Below are 14,217 nucleotides of genomic sequence, written 5' to 3' on the forward strand. Positions count from 1 at the left end.
CAGGCTGATCCTCTGCAACTTCATGGAGATGGGCAAGAGGGAGCAGCAGGACAGCGAGCAATCAAGCACCCAGGACAAGCACATGCACCTTGGGACTCTTCTACCAGAGTCTCACACTATGTGTATCTCCTGTACACACACACGAGGCACTGAAACAGCATTCAGAGCACTCCAGGCTCCAAATCAACCCTCTTCTCCCATTTCCGTTCGCCAGCCTTTGAGCTTGGCTCTGCTATCACCTCCCATCAGGGCATCAGCAGCTCAGCAAACCTCCCCCCCCTCCACCCTGAGCCTCAACTGCTGAAATGTCACTTGATGGACGAGAGCAGAGTCTTTGCTAGGTGTTAGGCAGCACTGAGATCACATCCTGTAGAATTCCCTCCCTGCACTTGCCCTGAGCAAGCGGTGATCTTACAGCATCCCTCCACGCGTGTAGCACTGCTTCCCGGCACGCACACACCTGAGGCTTCACTCTGAGAAATCTCACTTGCTCTCCTAAATTGGTCCTGGGGGACCCCGAAGTCACCCAGGAGGCAGGAAAGCTCTCCACGCAGGAGAAAAAGGAAATGAACTGGGGCAAATCCCCCAGCCATCTAAATCAGCCCTGGCGTCGGGTGATTTACACTGATTTACACCAGCTGGCTCTGGCCACATCGAGTTCAATTTAAACCAGCTGAGGCTCTGGCACTGTTCGTGGGGTGGAGTGAAGCAAGGCAAAAGGCAAGGGTTTGTGTTAGTAAAAGCAAGGTCAGACCTGGGCTGCAGCTTGGGTGTCTTGGGAGCGAGCAAAGGCTGTGGGGCATGAAGTGCTGCCCTCCAAGGTCTGGCAGGTGGCTGGGTGATGTCCCATCATCCCAGTGTCCCAGGCTGAGAAATGGGTTTCTGGCAGGTCTGTAATCTCAGGCAGATTGGAAATATCATGGCAGGAGCACAGGGACTGGGGAGCTCGGATGAAGCTAGGGATTATTCTATGGTGAGAGGTTGCTGAAGAGACTTGAGGTTGTTCTTGAGTGGTCTGGACTGCATTTGAGAGAGATGGTTTCTGCCCGGTTGCTGTTTCCTGGGGCTGGAGGAGGACCTGCTCCTGGTGAGCTCTGCCAGCCTGGCTGGTGGAAGACCCCCTTGCAGGTGCCAGGGCTGAGCTGTGGGGCATGCGGGCAGGAGCTGCTTTCCAGTCCTGTGGTCACTAGTGCTCAGGGCCAGCTGCTCAACAGCATCTGTTTCTCTTACTTGGGTTTATTCCTGGGAGGAGAACCCTGTACCCAGAGCTCCCAAGCATTGTTCCTGCTCAGTCGCTTGCCCCCTGCCTGCCCTTGCAGAAGCCTCTTCTGCAAGATCAGCTGCTGCACAGGGATGAGAAACAACAGCAGCGATAAGTGTCTAATGGGCTGCGGGATTTCTGTGCCAGAGGAGAACTATGATGGTGATGTAACCATGTTGGTGCTCTGAAAATATCTGCAACCTGCAGCTGAGCAGAATCACTCCAGCCTCCTGGCAAAGCAGCCCCCTGGCCTGTCTCTCCTCAGTCCCCTGCTCCTCTGAGCAGGTGAGGGAAAACCTCCCTGGGTTGCTCCCTGGTTACTGCATGTGCGCTTATTTCCCTTATAGACTTTTTCTTCCATATTTATGGCCAGGAACATCTTATCAATTTGAAGCAGGAATATTTCTGACCCTTGTCTTGTAGACACCAGGCAGCCATGTCCCACTGCATGGTGGCGTTCCCACCACATAGGCATGGTTGGGGCTTTGTTAGCAAGTGTTCACTCTGTGAGCTATGGCTTTTCTGGGATGTCACTTTTTTTCCCAGTGCATTTAAAGTTGTCTGAGATGGTCAAGGTCCCCTTAGATGAGGAAAGCCAAGGGGGAGGTACTGGCTGCTGGAATCTCTTGGCTATCAGCTTGGCTCCTGAGTTTCCAAGGGCTCTGGGCAGTCAGAGCTGGGCAGAGATATCAGCCAGGAATCTTGAAGGAGGAAGGTGCCCCATCTCACATCTTTCGGCCCTGGTTAGGTCACACTGAAAGACCACAAAGCCACGTATTGCTGTGGATGCTCTGCTGAGGAATGGGAACAGCGGGGCAGGAGGGTGGTGCTGAGATGAGGTGACTCTGGCCGTGTTGTGAAGAGTTGGGGCGCACATGGATCGCAGGTGTTGGTACTGAGGTGGTACCTGATGATCTTGGGATGTGTGTGTGTTCAGCGCTCTGGGTTTCCTTCTCTTGTTGGTTCTCCCATTCAAACTGAAAAAGAAGCTGCTGCTTGGCTCAGGCTGGGTCTGGATCTGCTGCTGTTGGGGACTGTTGGGTTTGGGGTCCATGAGATTTCTCAGAGCATCTAATCTCCACCAGACAGATCTTTCCAAACACATCTCCCATTCCAGGAGCATCTGCAGAGGCTCTGGTGAGCTGCAAGGGCAAAAAGCACCCCATGTAGCTTGTCTGAAGACCTCTGTGCTCTCTTTGTGTGCCCTGGTTTTGAGCACCTACCACTGGAGGCCATCTCCTCCAACAGACCCAGGTCCCAAAGCTGGTTGCATACCACGTTCCTGTGTACTCAGCAAGCTTCAAACAGAACTATTAGCAGGAGATGCTACAACTGCTATTGCTGTGCAGCTGTCTACCAACTCTGTGCCTCAGTTTCCCCTCCCAACCTATTAGTTTAAGCTACTTTAGGAAGGAACTGCGTCTTGCATGTGTTCCTGCAAACATGTTCTTTCATGTGTTCCCTAAGCAATAGGGCCTCCAGCCCTGCTGAGGCTGTGGCGTGTGCCACCGCGGTGTGCGACACGGCCGTGCTGAGCAGGGGTGAACAGCGAGTGCTGCACAGCTTCTCCTCCAAGGATTCAGGTCATGGTCTATGGGAGAGCAAGGACAGGAGTTTGGGGGGCTGCAAAAGGCAAGTGTGGTTCTGGTCTGGCACTGCCAGTGTGGCCTGGGGGAGGATACAGACACCTTGTGTCCACTGGCCATGGGGTTCCAGCAGTGTCCCCCATGTGTCCAGCATCCTGCCCTGCTCGCAGAGCCCTGAGTCCCTGTGGTGGCATTTCAGCAGGTTTTCAAATCTGCTGAGTCTCCAGTGGTGGCTGTGGAGGAGTGGTGGGCAGTTGGGAGAGGTGGAAATGTGTAACAACTATCACTGTACCAAAGTGATGCCTCATTTTCTCCCAAATATGTGGTTTCCATGGTGCGGAGGCTTCTCTCTAGCACCCATGCGTGTTGAGGAGACACGAGATGTGCATAGACAGCACGCCCGTTAGCTAGCCCTGATTCTGGGACGTGGCATGGGGTGGAACATCTCCACCCACTGTGGCGTTGCCTGACTGTGGTGCCATTGGGGTTTTGCCAGCAGTTGTTAGAGTGACTGTATGATGCCATCCATATGCGTGATGCCATCCATCTCCACGATACCATCCATCCGTGTGATGCCATTTGTCTGTGTGATGCCACCAATTACTGTGATGTCATCCATTCATGTGATGCCATGCGTTTGTGTGATGACATCTGTCCATGCAATGCCATCCATCTGCATGACACCATCCGTCCACATGATGCCATCAATTGGAATATAATGTCATCCATCCATGTGATGCCATCCATCCGTGTGATGCCACCTGTCCGTGTGACGCCATCCATTCATGTGATGCCATCCATCTGCATGATGCCACCTATCCATGTGATGCCATCCATTCGTGTGATGTCAACCACTCATGTGATGTCATCCAGCTGCATGATGTAATCCATTTGTATGATGTCATTCATTCCTGTCATGTCATTCATTCGCGTGATGTCATACGTTCATGTGATGTCATCCATCCCAATGATGCCATTGATTCGTGTGATGTCATCCACCCGTATCATCATCCATCCATATGATGTAATTCATTCCTGTGATGTCATCCATCCTTCTGATGTAATTCATCTGTGTGATGTCATTGATTGTGTGATGTCATTCAAGTGATGTCATTAATTCCAGTGACGTCATTCATTCTTGTGATGTCATTCATTATCGTGATGTCATCCATCCATATGAAGTCATTCATTCTTGTGATGTCATTCATTCCTGTGATGTCATCCATCCATATGATGTCATCCATTCCTGTGATGTCATCCATCCATATGATGTCATTCATTTGTGTGATGTCATCCGTCCGTATGAGGTCATTCATTCCTGTGATGTCATCCATTCGTGTGATGTCATCCATCAGTATGATATCATCCATCTATGTGATGTCATTAATTCCTCTGATGTCATTCATTCGTGTGATGTCATCCATTCATGTGATGTCATGCATCAATATGATGTCCTTCATTCCTGTGATGTCATCCATCCATATGAGGTCATTCATTCCTGTGATGTCATTCATTCCTGCGATGTCATCCATCCGTATGATGTCATCCATTCCTGTGATGTCATCCATCCATATGATGTCATTCATTTGTGTGATGTCATCCATCCGTATGATGTCATTCATTCCTGTGATGTCATCCATCCATATGAGGTCATCCATCAGTATGATATCATCCATCTATGTGATGTCATTAATTCCTCTGATGTCATTCATTCGTGTGATGTCATCCATTCATGTGATGTCATGCATCAATATGATGTCATTCATTCCTGTGATGTCATCCATCCATATGAGGTCATTCATTCCTGTGATGTCATTCATTCCTGCTATGTCATCCATCCGTATGATGTAATTTGTTCCTCTGATGTAATTCATTCCTGTGATGTCAAACGTTCATGTAACGTCATCCATGTGCATGATGCCATTCATTTGTGTGATGTCATCCATCCGTATGATGTCATTCATTCATGTCATGTCATCCATCCATATGATGTCATCCATCCATATGATGTCATTCATTTGTGTGATGTCATCCATTCATGTGATGTCATTAATCTGTTTGATGTCATCCATCCATGTGATGCCATTCATTCGTGTGATGCCATCCATTCACGTGATGCTATCCATTCACATGATATCATCCATCCATGTGATGTCATCCATATGTATGATGTCATCCATCCATGTGATGTCATTCATTCCTGTGATGTCATCCATCCATATGAGGTCATTCATTCTTGTGATGTCATCCATCCATATGGTGTCATCCATCCATGTGATGTCATCCATCCATATGATGTCATTCATTTGTGATGTCATCCATTCATGTGATGTCATCAATCTGTTTGATGTCATCCATCCATGTGATGCCATTCATTCTTGTGATGCTATCCATTCACGTGATGCTATCCATTCACATGATATCATCCATTCATGTGATGTGATCCATCTGCAGGATGCCATTCATCCGTGTGATGCCATCCATTCATGTGATGTCATCCATCCGCGTGATGCCATCTGTCTGTGTGATGTCACCCATCTGCATGGCGCCACCCATTCGTGTGACACCATCCCTCTGTGTGCTGCCGTCCATTCACTCCACACCATCCACGCACATCCCGCACCCGAGCAGGTCCCTGAGGAGCGGCAGCTCCTGGCCAGGGCTCAGCATCCCCGCGGCTGCTGAGGACCGTATCCCAGCTCCCGTGCCATCGGAGCTGCCAGGCGGCCGTGCCAGCGCTCCCGCCCGCCCGAGCGAAGCCAGCGTGTCCCACCAGTGGGGGCCCATTAGTGATGAAATGTTCCTACTGGGGTATTTTATTTGCACACTTCAGTAGAGTGGACACCAAAAGGCTTTGCTAATGCTTCATGGGCTGCTAATTTCCTCTCTGACCCGCATTGTCGGAGGGTGACCCCAGCCCGAATCTCGCGGCAATGAATGCCAAAAGCTGACACCGGCCCGGGTTAGGGGTGACAATGGGGCCTCTGTGGGCTCCTTGCAGGATCCAGTTGGGAGCTGGAGAACAGGAGGAATTTGTGTGGCTCTCAAAAGCTCTGGGTGGCACAATAAGGGAGGCCCTGGGGTCTCCCAGGAAGACAGAGGCAGCCCAGGGAAGCCGGGCTGGGGGAGGCGGGCAGGACGGTTCCCTTTGTGAGCAGCTTTCTTTAGAAAGGAAGGTTTCTCTGAATGCCCCCTTAGACGACCCAATCGGGGCCTGGCAGATGGATATCACAGGCACGCTGCTTATTCACGGCAGGCTGCAGCTTTGAGCCGCCCCCTCCCTTCCCCCCAGCCTTTTATTCATTTTCAGGCTAATTTGTTTTGTTAATGTTTTCTTGCCCTCCCCCTCTCTCCCGTGCAGATTGTGACTCATACTGCAAAGCCTCCAAAGGGAAACTGAAGATCAACATGAAGAAGTACTGTAAGAAAGACTATGGTGAGTCCGTCCCTCTCGGTTGCGTCTTCCCGGGAGAGATCGCAAAGGGATGCAGAGCTGGAGCATCTCCTTCCAGGGTTGAGACCTTGCGAAGGGATGCAGAGCTGGAGCATCTCCTTCCACGGTTGAGACCTTGCAAAGGGATGCAGAGCTGGAGCATCTCCCTCCCGAGGTGTCCCCAAGCCCACTCAGACCAGGGGCGGGTTGTTGGCTGGGTCACCACCAGGATCAGACAGCCTCTGCTGGAGAGTGCAATCTGGGGTATGGTTTTTGCTACGTTTGGAGACAAAACTCTGGGCAGCAATGCTGGGCAGAGCTCGGCTCAACTCTGGGCATATTTTCCTCATTGCTTGGAAAATATGAGTCCCCTTGCAGATGCTGAGACAACCCCCAAATCAGGGTCAATAGTGCTCTCATCCCATGGTGTCTTCTGGTTTACGATGACACCATGTCCTCACTCTTCTCACTCAGCTCCTACATGCAGCAGCTTCTCAAACGTGTGCTTTGCTGTGGGGATGAGCAGCAGGTGGTTCCCCATCATCCGGATCCACCCCCTGTGATTCCCAGGCAGGTTCAGAGGGTGGTGCAGCCCTGGGACAAGGGAAACTGTGGGATCCCTGTCCATGCTGGTACTTGATGTCTTGAGCATCCTTCCACAACTCTGACACATCCCAAGCTCCCACCCCATACTCTGCTTCCTGGATTATCTTTGATGTGAGTCCATTCCCAACGTGGTCACCTGTGGATCCTTGCAGGGGGTGTCCTGGGTGACCCCCTAGGAGGGGAATTCCTTCAGGGCACATCATGAAACCCCTTGAAGCCCTCCCTGGGGCTCAGCATCTCCTCTCCACCCTGGCTTGGCCATCACCCACCGGCACCGAGCTGCCCCTGCCCGGAGGATCGCTCTCTTTTGCCAGCCCTTCCAGCACTTTTGGGATGAGCTAAGGGCCAGGAATGAGACTGACCTGGAATAATCAGGTAGAGCTCATTACAAACAGATGTCCTGTACCAGAGGATGTTCAGAAGTGCTGCAAAACCTATGCAGGAGCTGGAAATTATCTCACATCCCCTCTAGACGGGAGTGACAGGGGAGCAAAGTGTCTCCAGGAGAGACCAAACATGAATGGTTAGGTTTGAGCCAGAGATGGGGAGTGGGCCATGTGCAGCTGAGGATGGCCTAGAGCTGAGCCTTCAAACTTCTGAGCAATCAAGGAATTAATTATGAGGTGGTGCTGGATGGGTTTTTGCATCCACTGGGGCTGTGAATGCCTCAGTGTCTGCCAGACCTTTTTGTCCACAGCAGAGGAATAATATACATATATGTATATATATATGTATGTACACATATGCATTCCTATACATGTATTTCTGTGTGTGCACATACATGTGTATGTGTTTTCACCAAACTAACAAGGGAAATCTGCCATCCTCACTGCATTGAAGCATCCAGGAGTGGAGATGCCTCCTCCCTCCCTCAGACACGCTCACACAGCAGCTCAGCATGTCTGGGAAGTGTTGGCGAGAGCAGAACAAATTCCCATTTAACAGCGCGTCCCCAGACAAGGCACATCCCGGCAGGGCCAGGGATGCTCCACACTGGCTTTGTGCTCTGGTAATTCTTTGCCAGCCCAAGGGAAGGAATGGGGCTTGGAGGCGAATGTTTTATTTGCATTCCCATTTATCCTTCCAAAATGGTTGTGGAGAGCATCCCTTGGCAAGGATGAGCTGCCAGGGTTGGGGTGCATTTGTGTCCTCATCCATGGAGGCTGTGCCAAAGACTGGCCACGCTCGTAGGAGCTGACAGAGGTTCATCGGAGCACTGTGCTATTAAAACCATTGGGTTTCATTCAGGTGGATTCTCTGACGGCTAATAAGGTACAAATGCGTTTCCCACATGTGGTACGTGCATCCCTTTGTTTTCCCACCTGGATTCTTCATCATCTCATAAGAGCTAAGTTCACACTGGAGCATTTGATCTCTGTAGAGCAGCTGCTTGACTGTAGGAAACTTGGACCTGTTCTGACCCGAATTGGCCCTTGGTGTTTGGAGGATGGTAGAGAAAGGAAGAAAGGCCTGTGCATCCCACTTGAAGCTTCCTTCCCATCTGAGCAGTGTTATCTCCCAACCCTGGAGATATTCAAGGCCAGGTTGGATAGGGCTTGGAGCAACCTGATCCAATGGGAGGTGTCCCTGCCCATGGCAGGGAGTGGAACTGGATGGGCTTTAAAGTCCCTTCCAACCCAAACCATTCCATGATTTTATGACCTTTCCCTGTGGTTCTGTGGTTCTTGGGGTGAGGGCTGTGATATTTTGGTGGTGGCAGCACTTGGGCTTTGCTCAAGGGGCCGCTCCAGCGTGGTTTCACTCCTTGGCCACTCCAATCTCACCAGGGAGATGTTTCTTAGGGGGTCTGAGTGAAAGTTCATGCTTGGTTTTGTTTAAGGCTGTAAAGTGGGCTTCAACAGACCCCGGGGAGATGAAGGCAGCCCAAGAGCTGCCTCAGGCTGTAAACACCCCCAGGGCAAGGAGTAAGGGTGCTGGCAAGGGCTTTCCTTTTCTCTCTTATCACTCAGCACCACTTCTGCAGAAGCACAAGTGAGCCAAAGCCACTGGCTGGGGCTGCTTTGGGGTGACTGGGGGCAGGCTGTCCCAGCACAGGAACTGGGGGGCTCCCAGCTGAGCCCTCCTGGCCCTGGAGGGGTCCCCAACCCACCCTGTAGCCCCAACCAGCCCCACAGCCACGGCAAATTTGCTTTTTCGAAGGCAAAGCAGCCCAGAAAGCAGCAGATGAAGCGATGCACAGCCTGATGGTGCTGAGCAGCCCGCGGGTCGGGAGGGAAGAAAGGGTTGAAAAGGTGCAGGGAGGGATAATAAAGACTTCGGGACTGACACCCCAGCAGGAAGCCAATTAGGAGGCTCTTTTCCTCACCGTTCTGCCGGCAGCGCTGGGCTGAATGTCCTAAAAGGCCCTAATTAGCTTGAAACGAGTTCCTTCTCCCGCGGGCTGAATCGGGAAGATATCATCCACCCCGCATCCCTCAATGGGGCTTTTTAGCTCCCTCTTTCATTCAGAGATTCAAAGGGGATATTTTCCCTTATTTATTTTTCTTATCTGTTTGTTTTTGTTGGGTTTGTCATTTCCACACCCCCCCCCCCCCCCCCCTTTTTTTTTTTTTTTTTTTAAATTGGGCTCTTTCCCTCGAGATGGGTTTGGGTGCAAATATTTGGAATGAGCCAGGGCACAGGGAGGGCAGGCTGGGGGGTTAAAAGGGGGGGACACAGAGGGACAGGCAAGAACAGAAGCAAAAAAGCTTTTTCTGGGTTTATTTTGGCTGCAAAGGGGAGCACAGGGGTCACTTGGCTCCCAGAAGCCATGGGTAGAGGAGGGCGTTTGGTGGGTTTGGGGCAGTTAAAATTAGCCCAGGGAAATAGGGGGGGATCCCTGCTGAGCCCCACTGAGGATAGAGATTCCCCGATGGCCCAAAAGGAGAGGGAATGGCCTCAGACTGCACCAGAGCAGGTTCAGATTGGACATCATGAAAAATTTCTTCACCAAAGGGTTTTCTCAGGCAGTAGCAGAGGCTGCCCAGGGAGGTGGTGGAGTCCTCATCCCTGGAGGTGTTTAAACGTCAGGTAGATGAGGTGCTCAGCGATCTGGTTTAGTAGTGGACGGATACGGTTGGGCTTGATGATCTCAAAGGTCTTTTCCAACCTAGTGATTCTATGATTCTATGAATTATTATTAGAGTGTGTGATGCTGGTCCAGGTGACGCAGGAACATCCCTTGTTCACTAGTGTGCCACCATTTCAGCCCCATTTTTGGGGCTTTTCCCACCACCTGTGTGGTTCAGTTCATCCAAACAGGGCAGGTGGCTGTGGTGAAGGAAACCCAGCACTTTTTGATCCCAGTTTCCACCCTGACACCAAGCCAAGCCCCAGCAGACACTTGGGAGAACCTTCAAATCAGGGTCAATGGTGCCCTCATCCCATGGTGTCTTCTGGTTTATGATGACACCATGTCCTCACTCTTCTCACTCAGCTCCTACATGCAGCAGCTTCTCAAACGTGTGCTTTGCTGTGGGGATGAGCAGCAGGTGGTTCCCCATCATCCGGATCCACCCCCTGTGATTCCCAGGCAGGTTCAGAGGGTGGTGCAGCCCTGGGACAAGGGAAGCTGTGGGATCCCTGTCTGTGCTGGTACCTGATGTCTTGAGCATCCTTCCACAACTCTGACACATCTCAAGCTCCCACCCCATGCTCTGCTCCAGAGATTATCTTTGATGTGAGTCCATTCCCAACGTGGTCACCTGTGGATCCTTGCAGGGAGTGTCCAGGGCGGCCCCCTAGGAGGGGAATTCCTTCAGGGCACATCATGAAACCCCTTGAAGCCCTCCCTGGGGCTCATTCCTGACGCTTCCAGCTGATGCTGGGATGTTTTGCTGGGTACTGGCACTGTGGTCCCAGCCCTGGCCCTGCTGGAGCATCGGGGAGGGGATGGGGTTGAGGTGTGGGATCCTCATCTGAAAGGTGAGATCATCCGCTCCCTTTGCCCTGTCTTGGAAAAAGAAAGTGAAAAAATATCCTTCCTTTCGTGGAGACTTCACTTAGTCACCCCCTTTGTCGAGAGGAGCTTGGCAGGGCTGGTGGAAAAAAGCAAACTGTGTTTTCAAAAGGCAGCTTGAAAGGAGGGGGTGGGGAGAAACCCTGAACCCACAGAAAAAAAACAAGGTCGGGGGGGAAGCACTGTCCCTGGCTCACAGTCCCTTCCACCACCCTGGAAGGTGAAGAAATCCTGTTCCCAGAGTGGGGAAGTGCTGAGCATCCCTCCCAAGTGATGAGCTGGGACTGCAAGGGGTCCAGGCCAGGCCAGGGCGCACCCCAGCCGGGATTAGGGGCCATAAATCTCCAGTGTTAACCTGGTAGGAAATTGGCAGCCGGAGGCAGGGAGAGCCAGAGCCAAATAAATTAAAAATAAGAAAGGGGGTTAAAAATAAAATCCTATTTTAACCCTTTGCTCCAGCGAGGAGCCAGCCCTTTCCATGCCCAAGGTTGAATGGTGTTGGGGTCACCTTTTCCTGCTGGTTGGAATACAATGCACATCGGTTCTTCTTTCGTTGGTGAGAAGGAACCTAAGACTTCGCAAAGCCCCAGCTCAGGGACCTGAGCCTTCAGAAAACCCCAGCTCAGGCTGGGACCTCTGCATCACTGCATCCGCCACCGCTGCCCAAGCCCCCGTTTCCATCTGTCTATGGTAAAGGCTCTCTTGTCTCACCCAGCAAGCTGCTCTGCTCCAGCCGCAACCTCTGTGGTCCCGTGGGATCTTTCCCAAACTCAAATGGTGTCAGGATCACCCTTTGCTGTCAGTTGGAGTAAAATCCACATGAGTTCCACTCTGCTTGTACAGCAAGAAGGGACTCGAGCCTTTGGAAAGCCGCGGCTCAGACAGGGACATCTGCACCCCTGCTCTATGATTGCTGTCCTGAGCCCCCGTTTCCATCTGCCTGTCTTTACCCTCTTGTCTCCCCCAGCAAACAGCTCGACTCCAGCTGCCACCCCACGGTCCCGTGGGATTTTTCCTTGGGGTCTTTGTGGTTATGTTCGCATTGCTGGAAGCTCCACAAAGCTCCAGCTCCCAGAGACAGAATCACAGAATCACAAGGTTGGAAAAGACCCATTGGATCATCGAGTCCAACCATTCCTAACACTCCCTAAACCATGTCCCTCAGCACTTCATCCACCCGTTCCTTAAACACCTCCAGGGAAGGCGACTCGACCCCCTCCCTGGGCAGCTGTTCCAGTGCCCAATGACTCTTTCTGTGAAGAATTTTTTTCTGATATCCAACCTGACCCTCCCCTGGCGGAGCTTCAGGCCATTCCCTCTTGTCCTGTCCTCTGTCACTTGGGAGAAGAGCCCAGCTCCCTCCTCTCCACAACCTCCTTTCAGGCAGTTGTAGAGAGCAATAAGGTCTCCCCTCAGCCTCCTCTTCTCCAGGCTAAACAACCCCAGCTCTCTCAGCCGCTCCTCGTCAGACGTTCTCCAGCCCCTCACCAGCTTCGTTGCTCTTCTCTGGACACACTCCAAAGCCCCAACATCCTTCTTGTGGTGAGGGGTCAACAGGTTAGCGCAGAGGTGGCAGAGCTTTGTCCACGTGCCCAGCGCCAGGTCAGCTTCGGCAGGAGAAAGCTTCAAATCAGAAGATTTATCACAAACCCCAAAAGTAAACAGCAAACAAAAAGAAAAAATCATTGTGTTTTTCCAATCCCACTCTTTTCACGGCAGTTTCATGGGTTTGGCCCCTGACTCATGGTCTCTGCGCGCTGCTGTTTTTACAGCCCTTACGTGGCTGCCTTCAAACATTTTGTTTTGGGGGTTTGGGGTTGGGTTTTGGTTTTATTAACCATCGATTCATCCCCTCCTCTGCTTTCATCTCCAACATCAAACTGTCATGGTTTTCTTGTGGCCGGAGGCTCCTGGCCAAACCTGGAGGAGCCGGGCAGCATCCCAGGCCCCAGGGCTGAGTACCAGGGCTGACACTGCTCAGCACCCTGCAGCAGGGGATGCAGGAGGGGACCAGGGAGCCCACAGACCTTTCTGCAGCCCTGGGAGCACTCAACCACCTTTTTCTTAGAAGGTGGGGAGACGTTTAAAAGCGCTGCGTGGGCTGGTGGGGCTGATAAGGCACCGTCTGGGCAGGATTCACGGATCAGCAGCATCGGTGTCAGGTGGGATGCGGTTAATGCAGCAGGGCTGGGCACTCACCAGGACTTGGGAGAGACCTTGAAAAGCCAAAAAGCATCTTTCTCTCACCCTTCAAGCACCCATTTGGATGCCTGAGGGGTCTCGTGGGGCAGAGAAGGGCACAGAGGAGTGAGTCTGATAAAATCCTCAGTGCTATGAGGGTACCCAGGGGGCAGCCGGCCCCAAATTACCTGCAGGGCTCGGCTGCCCGCTGAGCAAAGCACAGGGAGGAGCGGGGATGTGGGCAGCTCTGAGGAACTGCTGTGCTCAGCACCTGGATCAAAGCCCACTCTTGCTGGAAACCAGTGTCACCAGCCCCAGCTGGAGTGGCAGCACCATGAAATCTGTGGCTCATTTGGTTTGGTTCTCCCCCTTCACATCACCATCTGGTCCCAGGGGACCAAAGCCAGAGGATTATCATCTCCACCACTTGCTCGACCCTCTAACCATCACCCCCTACTACGTCCTTTCATGTGGTTGCTCTGTAGACACTTTCCAGGATATTTTCCAGGGATGCTGTGGCAGGGACAGTTCTGAGTGTGGCTCAGCCTTGGGAAAGATATTCAATGGGTACATCAACAAAGTGAGAGCAGTTCACCACTGCACAGGCAAAGCCAAGCTTTGGAAATGACAAGTGAAGGGCAACTTCAAGCATGGAAGTCAGCTTCACCCCTCCAAAACCATGAAGGAATGCATTTGCCCAGAGCAGTGGTGGCTGCCCCATCCCTGGAGGGGTTCCAGGCCAGGTTGGATGGGGCTTGGAGCTCCTGATCTAGTGGGAGGTGTCCCTGCCCATGGCAGGGGGTGGAACTGGATGGGCTTTGAGGTCCTTCCAACCCAAACCCTTCCATGATTCTGTGATTCTATGAATTTAAACTTTCTCTTTAACACAAAACAAGTCTCTAAATCACCAGGGATTTGCCAAGAGGAACCAGCTTAGGCACTTCCAAAACCTTTTCCTGGTAACCCTCTGCATCTCTGCACATCAGGAGATGCTGGAGACCCCACTCCACCACCAAAACCCCCAAGAAAGTCACCACTATACCTGGGCTCTGCAACCAGGCTGAGGGGGAACAGCGCATCCTGGATGCAAAGTTATGGGCAGAAAACTCCCTGTGAGCAAAGGCAGCTGCGGTTGTGCCAGCCAAGCCTTCACCAGAGCTTTCAGTCCTTCCACTTCATTAATAAAAGGGGA

At 52.0% G+C, this 14,217-nt stretch overlaps 1 protein-coding gene across 1 annotated transcript in view; it reads left to right on the forward strand.

Moving 5' to 3' along the window:
- NTN1 (netrin 1) overlaps positions 1-14,217 on the forward strand; it is a 115,607-nt gene that overhangs the window by 98,077 nt on the left and 3,313 nt on the right. The window contains exon 5 of the mRNA XM_009562609.2: positions 6,209-6,283. Within this exon, the coding sequence (XP_009560904.2) occupies positions 6,209-6,283 (75 nt within the window). The remainder of the gene's footprint in view (positions 1-6,208; positions 6,284-14,217) is intronic.

This window comes from Cuculus canorus, chromosome 18 (genome assembly GCF_017976375.1).
Source record: "Cuculus canorus isolate bCucCan1 chromosome 18, bCucCan1.pri, whole genome shotgun sequence".
In the NCBI taxonomy this organism is placed as follows: Eukaryota; Metazoa; Chordata; class Aves; order Cuculiformes; family Cuculidae; genus Cuculus; species Cuculus canorus.